At 37.5% G+C, this 19,782-nt stretch overlaps 1 protein-coding gene across 1 annotated transcript; it reads right to left on the bottom strand.

Moving 5' to 3' along the window:
- Window positions 1–216: 216 nt before the first annotated feature.
- On the bottom strand, window positions 217–17,828 carry LOC121434667 (zinc finger protein 431-like). The gene is made up of 3 exons (XM_041633593.1): window positions 17,746–17,828; window positions 421–1,583; window positions 217–344 (listed from the first exon to the last, which is right to left on the bottom strand). The coding sequence occupies exons 1-3, from the start codon at window positions 17,826–17,828 to the stop codon at window positions 217–219; spliced, it is 1,374 nt and encodes a 457-aa protein (XP_041489527.1).
- Between the last annotated feature and the right edge of the window lie 1,954 nt (window positions 17,829–19,782).

Genomic DNA, 19,782 nt, shown 5'->3' with positions numbered 1-19,782 from the left:
ATTTAATGATGAATAAAATATAAAAAGGCTTTATCACACTGATTACATCCATAATGATTCTTACTCTTTTAAGCCTTTGAACATTACTGTGATCTGCAAAGGCTTTACACACTGAATACATCAATGGGGTTTCTCTCTTTTGTATGTTATTTTATGCCTTTAGAGATCAGTGTGTTGTTCAAAGCCCTTACCACAATGATTACAATCAAAGAGTTTCTATCTACGATGAGATCTTTTATGCCTTTTAAGATTATTGTGAGCTACAAATTTCATATCACACCGATTACATTCATAGGGTTTCTCTCCAGTATCTGTTCTTTTATGACTATGAAGTTGATCATGTGCTACAAAGGCCTTCTCACACTGAATAAATTCAGAGTTTCTATCTAGGGTGAGAATTTTTATGCCTTTGAAGATGACTGTTCGTTGCAAAGGCCTTACCACACTGATTACATTCATATGGTTTTTCTCCGGTGTGTGTTCTTTGATGACTTTGAAGATTACTGTGTTGTACAAAGGCCTTACCACACTGATTGCATTCATAGGGTTTCTCACCAGTATGTATTCTTTTATGCCTTTGAAGATGAATGTTCGTTGCAAAAGCCTTACCACACTGATTACATTCATAAGGTTTCTCTCCAGTATGTGTTCTTTTATGGCTTTTAAGATGATTGTATTGAGCAAAGGTCTTACCACACTGAGTACATTCATAAGGTTTCTCTCCAGTATGTGTTCTTTTATGGTTTTGAAGAGTACTCTGAGATGCAAAGGCCTTACCACACTGATTACATTCAAATGGTTTCTCTCCAGTATGTGTTCTTTTATGCAATTGAAGATGATGATGACGTGCAAAGGCCTTACCACACTGAGTACATTCATAGGGCTTTTCACCAGTATGCATTCTTTGATGGTGTTGAAGAGTTCCCTGAAATGAAAAGGCCTTACCACATTGATTACATTCATATGGCTTCTCTCCAAGATGTGTTCTTTGATGGTTTTTAAGATTACTCTTAGCTGCAAAGGCCTTACCACACTGATTACATTCATATGGTTTCTCTCCAGTATGTATTCTTTGATGACTTTGAAGATTACTGTGTTGTGAAAAGGCCTTACCACACTGATTACATTCATATGGTTTCTCTCCTGTGTGTGTTCTCTTATGGGACTGAAGATGACTGTGAGCTGCAAAGGCCTTGTCACACTGATTACATTCATAAGGTTTCTCTCCAGTATGTGTTCTTCCATGGTATTGAAGAGCACTGTACCGTGCAAAGGCCTTACCACACTGATTGCATTCATAGGGTTTCTCTCCAGTATGCGTTCTTCCATGGTATTGAAAAGCACTGTACCATGCAAAGGCCTTACCACACTGAGTACATTCATAAGGTTTCTCTCTAGTATGTATTTTTTTATGCTTTTGAAGAGTACTGTGATCTGCAAAGGCCTTACCACACTGATTACATGCATAGGGTTTCTCTCCAGTATGTGTTCTTTCATTCCATTTAAGGTGACTGACATGTGTCAAGGGTTCACCTTGTTGAATATCTACTGAAAGTTTTTCTTCACCTTGAATTCTTTCAATCCTGCAAGGATAATTGGCACATATAAAAGCTTTACCACATTCAATACAGTGTTGTGCCTAGACATTTGTATAAATTAATTTTATAATATAGTCCAACTATAAAGAGGAATCAGATACTATGTTTCTATAACTGTGTCTAAACTTATATTTTGCCATCTAATTAGACACTTCTTTGCAACTTGGAAGATACCTCCAATGGTAAATTCATTTCTTTCATGGCTTACCATTTTACCTTCCATGAAACTTTTTTCTATAGGATATTTTATACATGTGTGAAGAGAAATGGATAAACACAGAGCTTTAACATTCATGAATTCTCCTATACTGTGAATCATATGGCATATACTATGTCAACTAGCACACCCAGAACTATTTGCACAGTTGTAGAAGTTGTACGGCTTTTTTGCAGTGTGAGTTTGTTCATGTATTAATGATGGTGGAAAAACAATTAATGGTATACTTGAATCAAATTCAACAAGTATACTCAACATGTGGCTACTAGTTATCTGATTGTTCTTAGAGAGTGGTATGCTACATCTCTCTATATCCCCATGCTCATACACTTGTATCAAGAATAATGTATGGTGGGGGCTGGAGAGATGGCTCAGCGGTTAAGAGCATTGCATGCTCTTCCAAAGGACCCGAGTTTGAATCCCAGCAACCACATGGTGGCTCACAACCATCTCTTCTAGCAGGCATATATGCAAACAGAATATTGTATCCATAATAAATAAATAAATATTTAAAAAAAAAAAAAGAATAATGTATGGTATACTTAGTAAAGAAGAATAACAAATAAGAGATTTCCACATTGAATTCTCAGGTTTTGAATTGCTGTTCCTCGCAGACTGGTGGTATTGATATCAGGGTTTCTGTAGTACAACTGCCACATGACTCAACTCTAACTGCTTCTATCACTAAACTTATCACAGTCACAAGAGGTATCTGAGTAATACAAGATTTACTATGGGCTGTTATTTTGTTTTACAAAGTTTTGCAGATATACTTATCATCTTCAATGTGTATACCTTTTGTATTATGAGTAGCAAAAAAGAAATTTAATTGCAGATCTACAACAAAGCTCTCATGGTGCTATGCCTCAAAAGGTGATTTTTTTAGCCATTGCTTTCTTAAAAGAAGGTAATTCAAATGATATTCACATATATGACTTATGGATTTGTGAGAATTTGATAAGTGTCAGCGCACTTAAAGCTGTGCTTATTTACAGTGTAGCTTTAGACTAAAACTTTCAGGATGAAGAAAACTTTCATTAGAGGCACATTGTTATAAGCTTGCACAAGAAAATTACCTTTCATGTCTTCTAGAACATGGACAATGTTCTTCAGTGTTATGGTCTTCCCAACTGCATCCTAAAATATAATACCAGAAAATGTATGTTATGTTATTGAAAATTGTGCAGTGTTTAAGCTGTTATCTTAAGTGACCCTTAGAACCATAACTGCTTTATCCAACTCATTCTTATTGTTTTTAAATAAATTACTGAAGATTATTAACCAAGAAAAAGTTGTCCATTTAGTTTGAAACATAAAGGAAATTCATTTTTACCTATAGTAGTGAGGTTCCTGTAGGTCTCAAGCATCACATCTTTGTAGAGATTCTTCTGGGAAGGATCCAGCAAATTCCACTCTTCTCGAGTGAAGTTGATATGCACCTCATCATAGGTCACTGCCCTCTAAAATATTTCATTCATGTTTATAATGGAAAGCAGAAAGGTGACAACATTGTAAATCAATACATCTTTGATAGTATAGTCATAAAATTCTAGTGTTCCCCACTATTATTACATGACACAGATAATCACTTTAGAAGGAAATTGATTAGAAGTCACCACTGTCATTTCTTTACTGTTTGAATGGGATATCACCTTACAAAAGAACTTCCTATTCATAGAGAGAACCAAGGAAACAGATAAACAGGACATAGTACACTGAGAAAATTATATGAAGAAATACTAATTACAAAAAAGAAAAATACAGTGGGCAAAGTGGGTGTATTGACTCATGATTTAAGCACAGCACTCAGAAAGCATAGTTGTGTATATTTTGTCTCTGAGTTGAATGCCAACTATGGAATCATTTTTAGGACAGGTGGAAATACACAGTAAGACCCTAACTCTATTGCAAAAATCAGGGAAACAAACAAATCAGATTGAAAGAATTCAGAGATATTTACTGAAGTTCCTACAATGAATTATGCATTCACTCCATATCTGTATTCATAATACAGACAGCTAAAGTTTCCTATTTTCAACTGCAATACCAAAAACATTTTATGAAAAGCTACTTCATGTTCAAAATAATTACAAGTTGACAGGTGAAAATATTAGCTATATAAATGTTGGGCATAACAAATTAACACAGATCTGGAAATATGGCTGAGTACTTCTGAGCTCTTCCTGGTCTTGAAAAGAGGTGGGCACAATTAACAGTACTTACATGGGGATCACAACTACTTATTATTCCAAGTTCAAAATTTCTGAGAAGCTTTGATCACTCCAATAACCGAGTACCCATATGGTTCATATCCTTGCAGACACATAAAATAGTCAAATTGAGTGAAACATTAACAGCAAGCACAACAAGCAGAAAGAAGTTCATGCACCTGCAATTCAGTGACTCAGAATGCACAGGCAGTATTAATGTCATGGATACATGGAATCCTGGGAATCAGAATGATACCCTCTGTCAAATTTAAAATTCAAGATATGTGTGAAGCTGAGCACAGCAGCGTATGCTTGTCATGTAAAAAGCCTACATTCCAGGGTCATCATCCAACAACATAAAAACAAATAAAGCCATGAATGAAGTCCCCCTCCCTTTAATTTCAGGAATTTGGAGCTACACAGCAAAGGTTACTCAGACAAGCAAACAAAACAATTAAAACTGCAGGCTACCAAACTCCTTAGCACTGAACAGCAACTATTTCTTCTATATTTTATGTGATTTACAGATCAAGCCTATTATGATAATCAAAACAGTTCAGTATGAGTGGGAAGCTGACTGATTAATTCCAACAACAACACAGTACACATAAAAGTCAGAAAATTAGTTGAGGATATTGAGACTCATCACATACAATGAGGCATTTCATCTAGAAAGGCCTTTCCTACTAAAGATTCATAGGAAATTGAAAGAAAGGCCACCAAGGAGAGAAACTTGTTCAAGTACATGATCTTTTCTGGGAGGTTGTTCATTCAATGAACTGCACAGACTGGACCAAGAGAATGACCCAGGAGAGCAGACCAAAAGAGCAGGCCAAGACAGAGGGCAAAGACAGACTTCTGAAGCGTTGCTCTCTGAAACACAGACTAGGCCAAGAACAGTTCTCAAAAACAAAATCAGCTACTTTATAGATTAGACCAAGAGGCAAAGACACTGCTTGCAGCCATTGAAGGATGAGATGGGTGGGTGCCAATGCCAGAATTCAGCCGACAACATAGAAAACCACATGGTGACACCAGAACCAGGAAGATTTGATCATCCTAACCCAGAAGAAGCCACAGTAAATGATTTTCAGTGTAACTTTGTGAGGATGATGAGGAAATGAAAATTCCCTTAAAGATATTTAGGAAAACACAAACAAAAATGGAAAACATCAATAAATCTCTCAAAGAAACCCAAGAAACAAAGAAAAAATAATCAAAGAGGTGAAGCAAAAAACTTAAAAGGCATAAAGACTGGGGCTGGGCAGTGGTGGTGTGCGTGCCTTCATTCCCAGCACTTGGGAGGCAGAGGGAGGTGGATCTCTGTGAGTTTGAGTCCAGCCTGGTCTACAAGGGCTAGTTCCAGGGCAGGCTCCAAAGCTACAGAGAAACCTTGTCAAAAAAAAAAAGACTTGAAGACTGAAATAGAGGCAAAAAAGAAAACACAAATGATGGTAATTCTGTATATGGAAAATCTAGGTAAACAAACAGGAACTACAGCAGGAAGTGTAACCAACAGAATACAAAAGACAGAAGAGAGAATCTCAGGTGATGATGATACTATAGAGGAAAGAGAATAATTGGTGAAAGAAAACAATAACTCCAACAAATACATTACACAAAACATCCTGGAAATCTAGGACATCATGAAAAAAAAATCCAAACCTAAGAATAATAGGGATAGAAGAAAGAGAAGAACACCAACTCAAAGGCACAGAAAATATAGTCAACAAAAAAAAAATATCTTAGAAGAAAACTTTTCCAACCAAAAGAAGGGTATATCTATTAATGTACAAGAAGCTTAGGGAACACCAGAAAGACTGGACAAAAAAGTCCCCCTAACATATAATGATCAAAATGCAAAACATATAGAATGAAGCGAGAATATTAAGAGCTGCAAAGGACAATGGTTAATTACAATATAAAGGCAGACCTATCAGAGTAACACCCAAATTCTTCATGGAATCTATGAAAGGAAGAAGACCCTGGACAGATGTGCTGAAGACACTAAGAGACTAAGGACTCTACTATGACCAACAAAGCTTTCAAACACCATCAATGGAAAAAACAAGGTATTCCATGAAATCCAGTCATACAGAAAGTACTAGTGGGAAACCCAAGAAAGCTAACTGTAAACACAGGCAACAGATAACTTGACATCACAAACCCAAAGAAGATAAACACACAAACACTACTGCTGAAACATAACAGGAAGTAGCAATCACTGGTCATTTATATCTCTTACTATCAATAGATCCAATTCACTTACAAATTGTCACAAGCTTAGAGAATGGATCCTAAAGCAGGATTCATCCTTTTGCTTTATAGAAGAAATAACCTAAACCTCAAAGACAACATTACTTCAAGGCAGAACCTCGAGGGTTGTGTCCACCCACAGAGACTGTGGAACTGATCTAGTGGATGCTCACCAAGGCCAGCGGGACTGGGTCTGAATGAGCATGTGATTAAACCGGACTCTCTGAAGGTGGCTGACAATGAGGGCAGACTGAGAAGCCAATGATAATGACACTGGATTTTGATTCTACTGCATGTACTGGCTTTTTGGGAACCTAGTCTGTTTGGATGCACATCTTCCAAGGATGGAGGGGGTGCTTGGACTTCCCACAGGGCAGGGCACCCTGACTTCTTTTAGAACTGGAGAGTGAGGGGGAGGGGGAGGAGGGGAGTGGGAGGGAAATGGGAGGATAGGAGGAGGTAGAAATTTTAAATAAATAAATAAAATAAAATAGACTGCAAAGTAAAATCAATCAGATTAGATGAAGGACACTTCATACTTGAAGGCGTAAGTCACAAACAATGCCACACCAATTCGGGGTTATGATTATTAGGGTGGTATTTATTTAAAGGGGAGAAACCACGCCCCAATGGGCTGATACCTCAGCGGTGATAGGCTGGAGGAGTGGGAGGACCTCCCGCAACACATACTCATAAAAGGAACAATTCATTAGGATGAAGTCTCAATCCTGAACAGCTATGCCACAAATATAATTATGAACACCCACATATGTAAAAGAAACACTACTAAAGCTTAAAATGCACATCAAATCCCATATATTACTAGTCGGAGACTTCAAGAATCTACTCTTCCCCAAAGGACAGGTCAATTAGACAGAAACTTAACAGAGAAATAAGACAACTAACAGATGTCTTGACTTAAATGGACTCAACAGACATCTACAGAATATTCCATCCAAAAACAAAAGAATATACCTTCTTCTCAGCACCTCGGGGTATCTTCTCTAAAATGGACTACAAACATGGTAACAAGGCAATCCATGACACACACACACACACACACACACACACTCACACACAAATTGAAATAACCCCCTATGTTTTATCAGATCATTATGCTTTAAAGTTAGAATTTAACAACAATAATCACAAAAAGCCTAAAAACTCATGGAGAATGAAGAGTGCTCTATCAAACTACCCCTGGGTCAAGGAAGAAATAGACATACTACCGAAAAAGTTGTTCTATACAAAATTTGAAAGTTTAAACACATCTAAACAGGTTTAGTCAGCAAAATTAAATCAACCTAATGAGGGCAGACAACTTATCCAATTGTTTTTGGCCAACTTTGATGAGACCTGATTTTGAAATTCAAGAGGCTAATTAAAAACTGAAGGTTTTAACTAACACAGTAAGGCTATATACAATAAATATATATGTAATATATACTGGGAAGAATTATATTGGCAATGTCCAATCCCTCTGCATTTGGTAAATTTAGAGAAAATATTTTATCATCTATCCAATCTCAGTAAGCCCAAGGTGTTGTTTGTAAATTTCTTTTTATCCTAACTTGTATTACCAACCTTAAATAATGTTCCTATGTCTCTTCACATTATATACTTTACATATTTTTTGCATTCAATTTTCAATTTGGTAACATGCATAATTACAATTATTGAGTCTTTAGCTCCATCAGAGAACCCAGAAGGAGAAAATAATACTACCTGAGTAAACAGGAATTATAAAGCAAACAACATTTAAAATAAAGAAACAACACCACCTGTATATTTAAAATAATTTTTTGCCAGGCTGTGGTGGTGCAGGCCTTTAACCCAGCACTTTCATAGCAGAGGCAGGTATATCTCATTGACTTTGAGGCCAGAATGATCTACAAAATGAGTTCCAGGAAAGCCAGAGCAACACAGAGGAATCTGTCATGGAAAAAAAAGGAAAAATGTCCTTTTGATTTCTCTTGAAAACATACCTAATATGATTATAATAAGTGACTGTTATGCCAATTTATACTTTTGGAGGGGGACATTTTGTTTGGATGATTTGGTTTTTTTTTTTTTAGATGTCTTGGTTGTCCAGTGGATTTTAGATTCCTTAGTTTGATGTTTTCATGCTTTTGTAAAGATAAAACAAAACTTTGCCTTAAACCTAACTTTATGGAGTGCTATTTTTGGAAATTGTATTTAATCAAAAGGAAAACATCTGTTAGTCTTACAAATTAGTTAAGATTGAATGGTAATGCTCTCTGATGAACTATTATCTTTTTTATTCAAGAGATCTTTTTTTGAAACTAATAATAACTAAAGTTATTGGAGTGTTAATCTAATTAATTATTATTAATAAAAATCAGGAGTCAGATATGGGGGTATGAACCTGAAAGTTCAGAGAAGCAGCAGAGCACAACCAGTGATTCTGACTGCCTCCATCTAGAAGAAAGAAGGATCCTCTCTCAACCTCAACTGTCTACTTCTACTTCCTGTCTCTTATCAGTTTGCAATCCTCAAAGTTTCTATGATATTTTGTTAAGCTAATGGCTAGCTCTTATCACTGACTACTAACAAAGTTTATTATCAATATAAGGTCAAACTATTACAAAGATCCCTGCCACTTCTCATATATATATTACTCTATTGCTGCTTCCATTCCTCATATGCAGGCCTCGGTGACAGATGTCTCATAGCTTGGAAATTTCAACATCCTGTGGTCTCAAATGTAACCCAGCTTCATCTTCAACACTTAATGCAATGAACTCCCACAGTCTCTTCACTAGGGCTCTGAATCTCTCAATCATAGATGGCTATAATTGTGATGAACTTACCACAGAAGAAGAATCCATGACCTTCACATTTTGCATCTTTCTTATTTCCAGCATCAGTAAAACATAGGTGATCCTGCCAAGATCCAATGAACCCTACCGAACTTTGACTATATTTACTGCAGGTTATGTATGATGTTGCTCCTGAGAGTGATGTGGGAGTACACTCTGTGTGCTGTGATTATCATTAATGAATAAAGAAACTGTGTTTTCCTGCTGAAAGGGCAGAACCTTGTCAGTTGGGGAGGACTGGACTGAATGTTGGGAGAAAGAAGGGCAGAGTCAGGAGATGCCATGGATCCTCCACTGGAGAAAAATGTGCACAAACTTTGCTGGTAGGCCACAAACTTGTGGTGAAACACAGATTAATGGAGATGGGTAAAATTAATATGTAAGAGTTAGCCAATAAGAAGTTAGAGCTAATGATTCAATTAATATAGTTAATATTATTAACTATAATATAATTATATTAATTAATATAACAATTAATATAATTAATATAGAGCAGTGATTCAATTAATATAGTTTCTACATGGTTATTTTGAGGGTCTGGGTGTGCGGGGAATGATCAAGGGGCCAAGTAGCATCCCTCCAACATGAGACAAGAATTACATTTTATACTACTTCCATTAATTAAGGGCATAGCTGGATAGAGTCTTAGGCATTGGGCACTTTCTTAACTTTAAATTCAGAGCAAGGGCCTTCCTTTAATGGTGCTGAAAACCATGAAAACCCCTGTCTCTTTTTCATCATAGGACTTCCATCTGAAACTACCTAGGGCTTTTATTCTTCAGATATGGAAAAATCAAGATAGTTTTGGGGCCAAGTATCACACAAATGATCTCTACTTAAAAGATTTTATGAAGTCTTCTAAGCACCTGCCCTACTTACCAGGCCAAGATCACATAATAGAGCCATGAGGAATGAATCCAGGCTTGGGATGGAGAGGGCACAGCAAGTTAAGCTGTGACTGTGTATTGAGAGCAATCAGATATTTGATAACTTTATCAGAAATAGAAGATAATAGAAATTTGCAGGATCAACACAGGATAGCTGCTGGGATATCATGAAGACTGTAAACTATACAGGGAATACAGGATTATTGTCTCAGACCAATTTTGCTGTTGAACTTCCAAACTTCCTTGACCACTAAGGGAATACTCAAGAAACACAGATTATCCTAATGCCTTACTCAAGGCACACTGTGTCCTAGCAGCCATGGATTTTAACCTGAAAAAAAACCTAAGACAAACATCTCTCAGGATAGATAGACCAATCTAATGCCTTTGTTTCCTGCAGAGCCTTTTGCCCACTAAAATGCTATGATTTTAACATGCACTGTCCACAAGTACTCAACATTCACATCTTTCAGGTCCTACAAAATAAAATTAAGCTGTGTAGAGTTTTCTGTGACTGACTTTTGCCAACTAAAGTCACAGTATCTTGAAAATTCTTCCACAGTCAAGATTCCCAGAACTTTAAGATACCATCTTACACCTGTCAGAATGGCTAAAATCAAAAACACCAATGATTGCCTATGCTGGAGAGGATGTGGAGTAAAGGAAACACTCATCCATTGTTGGTGGGAATGCAAACTTGTGTAACCACTTTGGAAATAAGTGTGGCGGTTTCTCAGGAAACTGGGCATCAACCTACCTCAGGATCCCACAATTCCACTCTTGAGAATATACCCGAGATGCCTAATCATACTACAAAAGCAGTTGTTCAACTATATTCATAGCAGCACTATTTGTGATAGCCAGAACCTGGATACAACCGAGGTGCCCCTCAGTAGAAGAATGGATAAGGTAGGTGTGGGAGGGAAATGGGAGGATGGGAGGAGGTCAAAATTTTGAAAAAATAAAGAGAAAAAAGAAAAAAAAACCCACTCAATTATGCTGTGTAGATTTTTCTGTGACTGACCTTTGCCATCTAAAGTTCTGATATCTTAAAAATTCTTCCACAGTCAATATTCCCAAGTCCACTGCAGCAACCAAAACCACTGTTAAGGTACCTCTTTTATTCCGACTCTCTTCTTTTTTGCTGTGATGAATCTATCTAAACAAAAGGAACTAACTCTGGTAATGAACATGTTTATTTGGTTATTACTCCTAAGTTAGGGTCCACCACTGTGGGAGCTTAGGATAGAAACTCAAATTAATCACTGAAGGCAAAACATGAGGAACCATTCATTCCTAATTTTCTCTTTTGCTTTGTTACTGTCTTGTGCTCAGTTAGCTCCCTTAATCAGCCCAGGCCCACTGGCTTACAGACACTGCCAACTCAGGGGAAGAGTATTCTTCCAAGTCAATCATCAATCAATACAATCTCTTTCAGACAGAAATCAGACATTCTGATCTAAGCAAGGACTCAATTGATGTTGCCTCAGATGACACTAGGCTTTGTCATGTTGACAGCTGAGGCTAATTAGCACACAGAGACAATATTATATGGAAAGGTTTTAAAGAACCAAAAATAATGTATTATTCTTGTCAATCACTTAAGCAGCAAAGACCTAAACATGAGGATAACAACAAATGGAAAACACAGATATACCAAAAAATCAAAAGAGGCACTCATCTAAGATCAAGAAGAGAAAACTAATACTGTCACTCCACAGAAACTATTCAAAACAAAAACTTAAGGAACTGATAATAGAAGGCATATTCTAAATGCAAATTGGTGAAGGTTCATTATTTTTGGAAATTTAATGACATAATTAGATTACGGTTATAAAATCCACAACAGAGATGGCACCACTGACAAAACAGGTCTCAAAGACAGACCTTCAAATTCATATTATGGTCTCTTAAACAAGAACTACAAGATTCTAATCAAAATCTAACTCCAAGAAATCACTGGCCATCATGCATCCTGTACACTCCAGTTCTCTCCTTTACCAATAAAGAAAATGGGTTGGATGAGAAGGGCTGTTCACCAAAATTTGCAAGATTTATTTAATGCCTTTGATATTTTTGCTTTGTGGAAAATAGTTTTGGTTACTTAAAGTATGTCATTCCTTATAATAAAGAAAACGATGTCTGTTAGGATCACATAGATACCATTTCATTTTCTACAATTGGGGAATGCCTCTCAGTCTGCATCAGAGTGAAGAATTAAAACTTTTAAATAAAATTTCAGGAGAAAGATTTCTAAGGAATCAGTGTACATGTGAAGTAACTTGCTTGACTCTGCTTTATAAGCAAAAACAATTTTGAAAACAAGGTTATTCCTATTTTTTGAGTATGTTTGTACATGAGACAAAATGCCTTATGTATGTGCACATGTGATATACTAAAAAAGAGACTGTCAGATCCCCTGGATTGAGAAAAAGTAGAGATTTCTTAACCTCCCAACATGAATGTATGTTTAAACTCACATCATCCACACAAAAATAATGTGTTGAACTACATGCTAAGAGACACAATACCTTGTACCAAATAAGCCAAGTCTTTCTCAGATAAATAGAAACAAGAAAATCAAAAATAAATAAAGAAGTAAAGAAATGATCTTTGGGAACATGATGCATCAAAATTTGGATGGTCTGCAAGGTAAATTTGCAGAATTAAATAAACACAATTTAATAACTTTGTCCAAGAATTTGTAAGAGGAAAGCTAACCACAAAGTTACATTCCATTGGAAACATTCAGAATGCTCATTGGGATTGTGTGTTAATCATATCAATACTTGAGGAGCAAAGACTCAAACGTCAAGATAGCAACAACTGGAACACACAGATATGCTAGGAAATGGAAAGAGGCAGGCATCTAAAATAGAAAAAAATCTCTGCACAAAAACTTCCCCAAAACCCAAAACTTGAGGAACTTATGATGAAAGAAATTTTCTGAATAAAATTGGGGAAGGTTGATAATTTTCTTGAATATGAATAATATAATTAGATTACAGTTATAGATTACAGAAAAAAATAATATACAGATTCACATAATTTGCTTTCTGTATTTTCCACAAAGATCCTTCCATCAAAAATGTGCCCAATGTTTGTGAAAGAATAAAGGTGTTGAAGAGAAAAAGCCATGAACAAAAGCAGGAATATGTTGTCAATTTTTAATTAAAAGACCAAAGTAATCCTAGGCAAGGAAAAGTGTGATCTTGACCAATGTTCCCAAGCTATCTTTCATGATATGTCTCCAAAAATTAAATAAACTCAAACTGAACAACTTCAACAAAAATAACTCCAAGTGACACTTACACTGTTTTTTCTGACCCCCAGTTACTGATCTGTCTTCTGAGACAGCAGCCTCATGATACAGATGTTATCTTTGAAAACAGAGAAGATCACTTCCTACAGCTCTCCAGATCTTGCGCTTTCCACTGGTTTAATGTAAATACAGTCCCAAAATGTCCAATCTCAAAACAACCAAAAAATAATTTAAAATCTGCTTCCTACTACATGGCATGTGGCAGAATATGTGGATTGTGCCTTGCCTTCCTGTCTAACACAATGCATACCTGAGAAATCTCTGCAAATAAGAAACTTCTTTTGTCCCCTGGTAAGCTTCACTGTATCACATCATTGTGGTTAATGGCAGGATCATGTTAAAAGCATTCTACTCAAGTATTGCTCTACCAGTTCTACAATTTGTAATCTTTATAAAAAAAAACAAACTAAAAATGGAATGCAACATTCAGAACTTGTAGAATCTAGAACTTCAGTTTTCTAATCTCTCTTCCCACTATACAACAAAAGCAGTGCCATGTGTATACTCTGGACATAGATAAAACCAGCATCATATCCTCCATTTCCAGGGTTCCAGAGTCCCCCACTCCCTAGTAAATCCATACACAAGGAGGCTCAGAGAACAAGGGCCACTGCCACCACAAATAACATGGACCAAGATTGCTAATGTCTGGCTCATGATCTTTCCAAGCATAGCAGAAATGACAGTTCAACAGACCTGCTCTTGACACCTTCCACTCACTATAGATAGCTTGTGATCTTCCTTACTGCTTCTTACAGCAGAGGCAGAAGAAAATCATGGAAAGAACCCACAAAATGTCTGTCACTAGTACCCCCCATTGCTAGCACTTCCCAGAATCCTTCACTGACTAGGGCCACCCATCTGGGACTCACAATATTAGCAGCTCCAATGACTCAGACAGCACAGTCCTTCCAGTTCTGCCCTATCAGCCCAACTTATGGGGGTCTAGTTTAGAAAATTTGTATTTAGTACACATTATTTGCCTCGCCTAGAGCACATCCTGATCCTCACACAAAATATAGGTTTTTTGTGTACACATTACATTGAACACTCACTTTCCAGTGTAGACATTTCATTGGCTCACAGATGAAAAATCCTGCAGACAAACACAGGTCCCATTCATAAAGTATCTACTGTTACTGTGTAAGTGTTGTTAAAGAAATACAGAAGATGAATTAGAAAACAATCAGGATCATGTTAGGACTTGGAGGTAACAAAGACAATATGGATATGATGTAGTTTTAATCTCAAAAATTATTTTGAAACATTGAAACAGGCTTCATGGCCATGTGCTCCAGAGACTAGGGATTTGTACTAGAGCACAATAAATATATTTTATATATTTTCTAGAAAGATGAAGATCTTAATCCAGAAAACTAGCAGTCCTATTAAGCAGGGACACAACATTTTACACAGATCTTCTATTTTGGATGAACTACTGTATACATAGCAAGTAGGTTTCAGTCCCTTTCCCAGATTCTTGATTGCCCAGGTACATGGACTGCAAACAATGGTTAATCAGGACAATCATACAGCATCTACAATGGACTACCTGGTTCCAGAAAAGTAATCTCAGTTGAAGTAGGAAAGCTCTCACCCTCAGGACAAACACTCACTTCCTGCACTGTGTCTCCACCAGCTTCAAAGTTGGACAATGAGTTCAATTCTTATACCAATCTCTCTTCATTTCTAAGTCCCCCCAAAAGCCAGAATGATTAGCAGATACTCATTAACTGCTCTATTTTTCTTTCTCACTGACTAGTCAAGGCCAAACCCAGAAGGAGTTGCAGGAATGTCTTTTCACGACTGGGCAGCAGAGGCAGGATTAGGTGTTGAAAATAATTCTCAATTTACACAGAATGAGGCAAGCCTAAACTACAGGAGACATTGCTGTATGCAAAAATCAACATAACCTAAAAGAATTTAATTGAAACTATTAATGACTTAGAAACAATAGATAACAGAAACAAATAGAGATAACAGCAGCAATATACTTTAAAAAAAAGTATTTGAAAATGACACCAAAAAGTGATTTTTAAAGTGATGATAATAATGAACTTTTAAGATTAAATAAAATTTTCTATTTTGCCTTTGAAAAACGAGTAGGCCCTTCCCTGAGAGAGGGGATGTCATCATTAGAGATAGACTGATGGTGCTCATATACATATGCTGACTGCTGAGACCTTTAACATGACACATAGACTTAGTCAATGGTCTCTTTCTCAAATCACTGAGCTGACATAACTGTGTTAGGCAATATTGATCATATCTGCAGAGGACAGTTGCCTAATTGCAAATTCAATGTTCCTTGACTCAAGAAAAGCTTCCCAGTCAGGACAATCATGCATTCTGCTCTGTGTTCATTCACTTGATAGTAATTTAAACATGGAGAGAAATTATAAACCACTCCCAGTACCACAATTGGGCCCTTTTTATAATGGTGGCTCCAATAGCTGATTGCCTATGCTGTGCCCCCTGCAGTGTACATAATAAAATATACCTCCTATTGTGGTCTGAAGAGAAGGGCTGCTCCATATGCAAATCCTTTCCCTGTTAGTGCATTGGATAGTCAACTACATGACTCAAATGCATAATTTTAAAACTGTGAGGTGCTGCACTCATTTAAGAATTTTGAAGGTGTAATGTAGGGGACACTCAAGGTCATTGCCTTGGAAAGCAAAAAACAGGGACTGAGGCCACCTGAGTCAACATAAGAGAAGTTGTCTGAGAAACAATTTTTCTATCAGGATGGAAATTCAGCAGTTCTAGAATTAATATGACTTTCCCCTGAGAAAACACTTCACACCCTTAAGAGATTAATTTTAAAAAAGTCTCTTTAATGATGGCATGCATCAATCTCTGGCCACTGCTCAAGGGGAACCAGGTTAGACAGATTTTGCATTTAATATATGCTGTTATCCTTAAGTATCCTTTAGGTTCATGATCCAGATTACACTTTGAACAATTGAAATAGAAACAGGCAACTTGCCAGTCTAGACATTTAGGGGAATGGTAGAATTACACAGCAAAAATATTCCCAGAATATTTTAAGTACACCAGTGACATGTTACATCAGTTCATTCTGAACTGATAATGAAGGACATGGGGGATGAGAAAGACAGGACAACTAAAAGGCAAAAACATAGGGTGGGGATGTATTGCAGAAGATACGTCCCATGCCTAGTAAGCTTCTGAAGAAAAATAGCATTTTGCAAGGTGGTGGTGGCACACACCATTAATCCCAAGACATAAGGGAAAGAGCCATGAGATTCTCTATGAGTTCAAGGCCTGTCTGGTCTACAGAGTTCCGGGATGTTCAGAAATGTCCCAGAGGATCTCTGTCTCAGAAAACCAAAAAATAGAAGACATCAGCTAGCATTTTATATACTACTTCCAGAGGAAAACTGAAAAAATTTTATAAAGTCAGTAGAAAATATCATCCAATGAGACAAATTTAGAAGGAGGCTAGTCCAAAAATTCTACACAAGGGGAACATGGGGTATTTCAAAAACTTTGTTTAGTGCAGAGTGGCCTTGGTACTGATATCCATAGCTCTGAGTTGGGGTCTCCAGAGCTGAGGCAACCCCTCCACAAAGTCCTTAGCACCAGACCAGACCATTACCAGCTGCAAAGAATATTTCTGGTTTTTGAGAAGAATCTATGTTTGATTATCAATACATCAGGTCATTAGGGAAACTCACAAGGCTCAGGTCCTAGGCTGTTTCTAGATCTTCCAAGAGTATCCCTCCTCCCTGCCTGAGGTCCTAAATGGAAGCCTTGATTGATCAGGTCAGTCACTCACACAACAATGTTTTACATTTCAAATATATATCATTTGGTGTCATATTGCCCATTTGGCAGAACTGTGCTTTTCTCAAAAAGGAAACTGGAACTTTTAGACACACCAGGTCTTAAGGTTGGTTGTGACCCTGTAATACCTCCTTGAGCAGCTTGGTAAGAGGCTTGTTATTTGATATGTGGATGGGCCTAGTGAATTTTTTTTAAATCAGTGATATCTTCTTTGAAATGGTTTGGATCGAAGTGTCTGGGCAATCATGGTGACCAAGCATCTAATCTCTACCAGCCATGATTAGCATATTCTTAGCTTTTGGGTGTTTTAGACACAGTCCTCCCTCAGCTAAATTCTACTTTGTGAGACTTAATTACTCACTAAGCATTGGTAAACCCTTTGTGTCACCAATTCTTCTCTTCTGCATTATGGTATAGTAGTGGCTTCTACCCAACACATAAGAAGCCTTTGATAACTTCCAAAAATTTAAATATAAATTCATATTATTATTAAGTTGGGGGCATAGCCCCAGCCCCTGGCCTGGGAGTTGCTTTGCTCTGGACTCCTAATCCCAGCTTGTAAAGTCCTGACCCCCAACACAGGGAAGGGTCAGGACCAGTCCTACAGGATATTTAAGGGGCCTCCTAGAGGAGGAACAGGTGGTTTGGGGGTCTGCATGAGCTCCTTGCTGTCCTGTCTCCCCACCATGCGTTTGGCCACCTGAGATCGTCTTACTTAATAAAACGATGGGCATTTTGATTTGGTTTGATTTGACCAAATTGGATTTCTTGTACCAGTGGGGATTCTCTTATTCTTATCCATTATATTTAAAGGCTATATGCAACGGGTTCAATATTGAAAAGACACTGGTGTATGTAGGCCTGAGTTTGTTTCCATGGATGCAACAAGCCTGTTGAAGTTGACTAGAAAGGTGTTTGTACACACAGCTTCCTGTTCCCAATATTTTAAGCAGATTAAGTCAGAGTAAAGTTATTCAGAAACCTGCCCCTAGGCCCATGAGTGAGCAGGGACCACGTGGGACTTAACAATACAGAGAATATGGCGGCAGTTTCTCATCCAGATCCCGGGAGGACACACCATACTGTTTTCCGCACCTCACCCTCTCTTGTTCCCACCAGGAGTCAGCATTTCCCTGCTCACCATGTTGTCGTTCTTCAGGTCACCAAAGCTCTCAGTTCATCATCGCCAAGCAGGAACGACTGCTCCACAGGACAGGAAAGCACTGCTGCCAGCTCCCCTTCAAAGTCAAGCCTGAAGGCGGCTGCCCGGAAGAGACCTGCCCTGCTTTGACTGGCAGGTCACCTGGAGGGTATGATTGGCTAGTGAGCCCTGAGTGGAGGAAACACCTCCCATAGAGCTACAGTGTACTTAAAGAGACAGCATATGGATTCCTGGTCATTCCTCTCACCCCATCAAAAATTCTTTTCCAGTTCTGAGAACATATGCATGACTTGTCCCTGGCTACAAAAGCACTCACTGTCATCTTTTTGCACTCCATAGGAACTTTTCCCTTTACCTCCTGGATGCAAAGTAGCTAGCTAGTTTGTACAGTTTACCAAGCTAGCTGGGTGGAGTAATTTCCTGTCCCACAGGGAAAAGGATGCCCAGAATATTAACAACTAGAGAGAGTTTTTAAGTTACAAAAGGAGATGCTTGTTCTGTGGATTCATGCTGAGGTCAGATGAAATGAAGGTACTTTTAACATGGTTTTCACAGGATTTTCCAAGAGAAAAAAAAAAAAGAAAAGCAGGAACTAGATCACAAACAAGATGATAGGTCAGGCCAGGTGTTGTTGGTGCATGCCTTTAATCCCAGTTCTAGGAAGGAGGCAGATGCAGGCAAATCTCTGTGAGTTCGAGGTCAGCCTGTTCTAAAAGAGCTAGTTCCAGGGCAGGTTTCAAAGCTATAGAGAAACCCTGTCTCAAAAAAAAAAAAAAAGATAGGTCTTTCCCACATTGAAAAGCTGGATGATGGCTCCATTGCTTTATGGGTTTTATTCCTAATAATAAAAGCAACCTCCAGGCAAATGAATAATAATAAAGAGGGTAGTATTCATGAAAATCTGAATACATAGAGATAATGGAGCTAGGAAAATTGTCTTCACAAGCACCATTGTTAGCTAGCACATCTCCCTCCAAGATCGGGTGAATAAAATATACAACTGCAGCTTTCAAGATTCTCGACATGAACAGTATTGATAGAATGAATCTCACCATTTAAGTAGGAAGCGGGCTTATCATAATGTCTCACAAGCTGTGATCCTGATCACCTAAAAATAGCTGCTACCAATGGCAATTGAAGAATCCACTAGATTACTATTCAGCCTCTTGTCTAAGATCAAGTGAAGCATTCAGTTGTTTTTCAATCCATGAGACTCGATGTCTAAGTTGGTTTTCAGTATTCACCAAAATTCCAAAGAAGTGGACTCTAATGCTAGTAAAGAAATGAACTTGGTAGGCAGAGGTAGAGTAAAGAAGCCAAAATAAGAGAATTTTCTTCTTCAGTATACTTTATATGTGACTGCTGATACCAGATTGTGAGATCCTGGTTAAAGTTAGATCATAGTCTTTGTATTATTTGGGTTTATTTTTATTTATTTATTCAGGTGATTTTTATGGCAGGGTTTATCTGTGTAGTTCTG

The sequence above is a fragment of the Microtus oregoni genome, unplaced genomic scaffold (genome assembly GCF_018167655.1).
Source record: "Microtus oregoni isolate MIOR12 unplaced genomic scaffold, Mior012 000044F_ref0000062, whole genome shotgun sequence".
Taxonomy (NCBI): Eukaryota; Metazoa; Chordata; class Mammalia; order Rodentia; family Cricetidae; genus Microtus; species Microtus oregoni.
The sequence above is the reverse complement of the archived record's forward strand: the minus strand, read 5'-3'. Positions and strand labels throughout refer to the sequence as shown.

What these genes read in the sequence shown, in the direction of transcription:
- LOC121434667 (XM_041633593.1), bottom strand. Translation starts at nt 17,828, where the DNA reads ATGGTGGGGAGACAGGACAGCAAGGAGCTCATGCAGACCCCCAAACCA. An exon ending in GGAGGCCCCTTAAATATCCT is followed by an intron (nt 1,584 to 17,745) that starts GTAGGACTGGTC and finishes TTATCCTTGCAG; the next exon opens with GATTGAAAGAATTCAAGGTG. An exon ending in TAAGGCCTTTGCAACGAACA is followed by an intron (nt 345 to 420) that starts GTCATCTTCAAA and finishes AGGCCTTTGTAG; the next exon opens with CACATGATCAACTTCATAGT.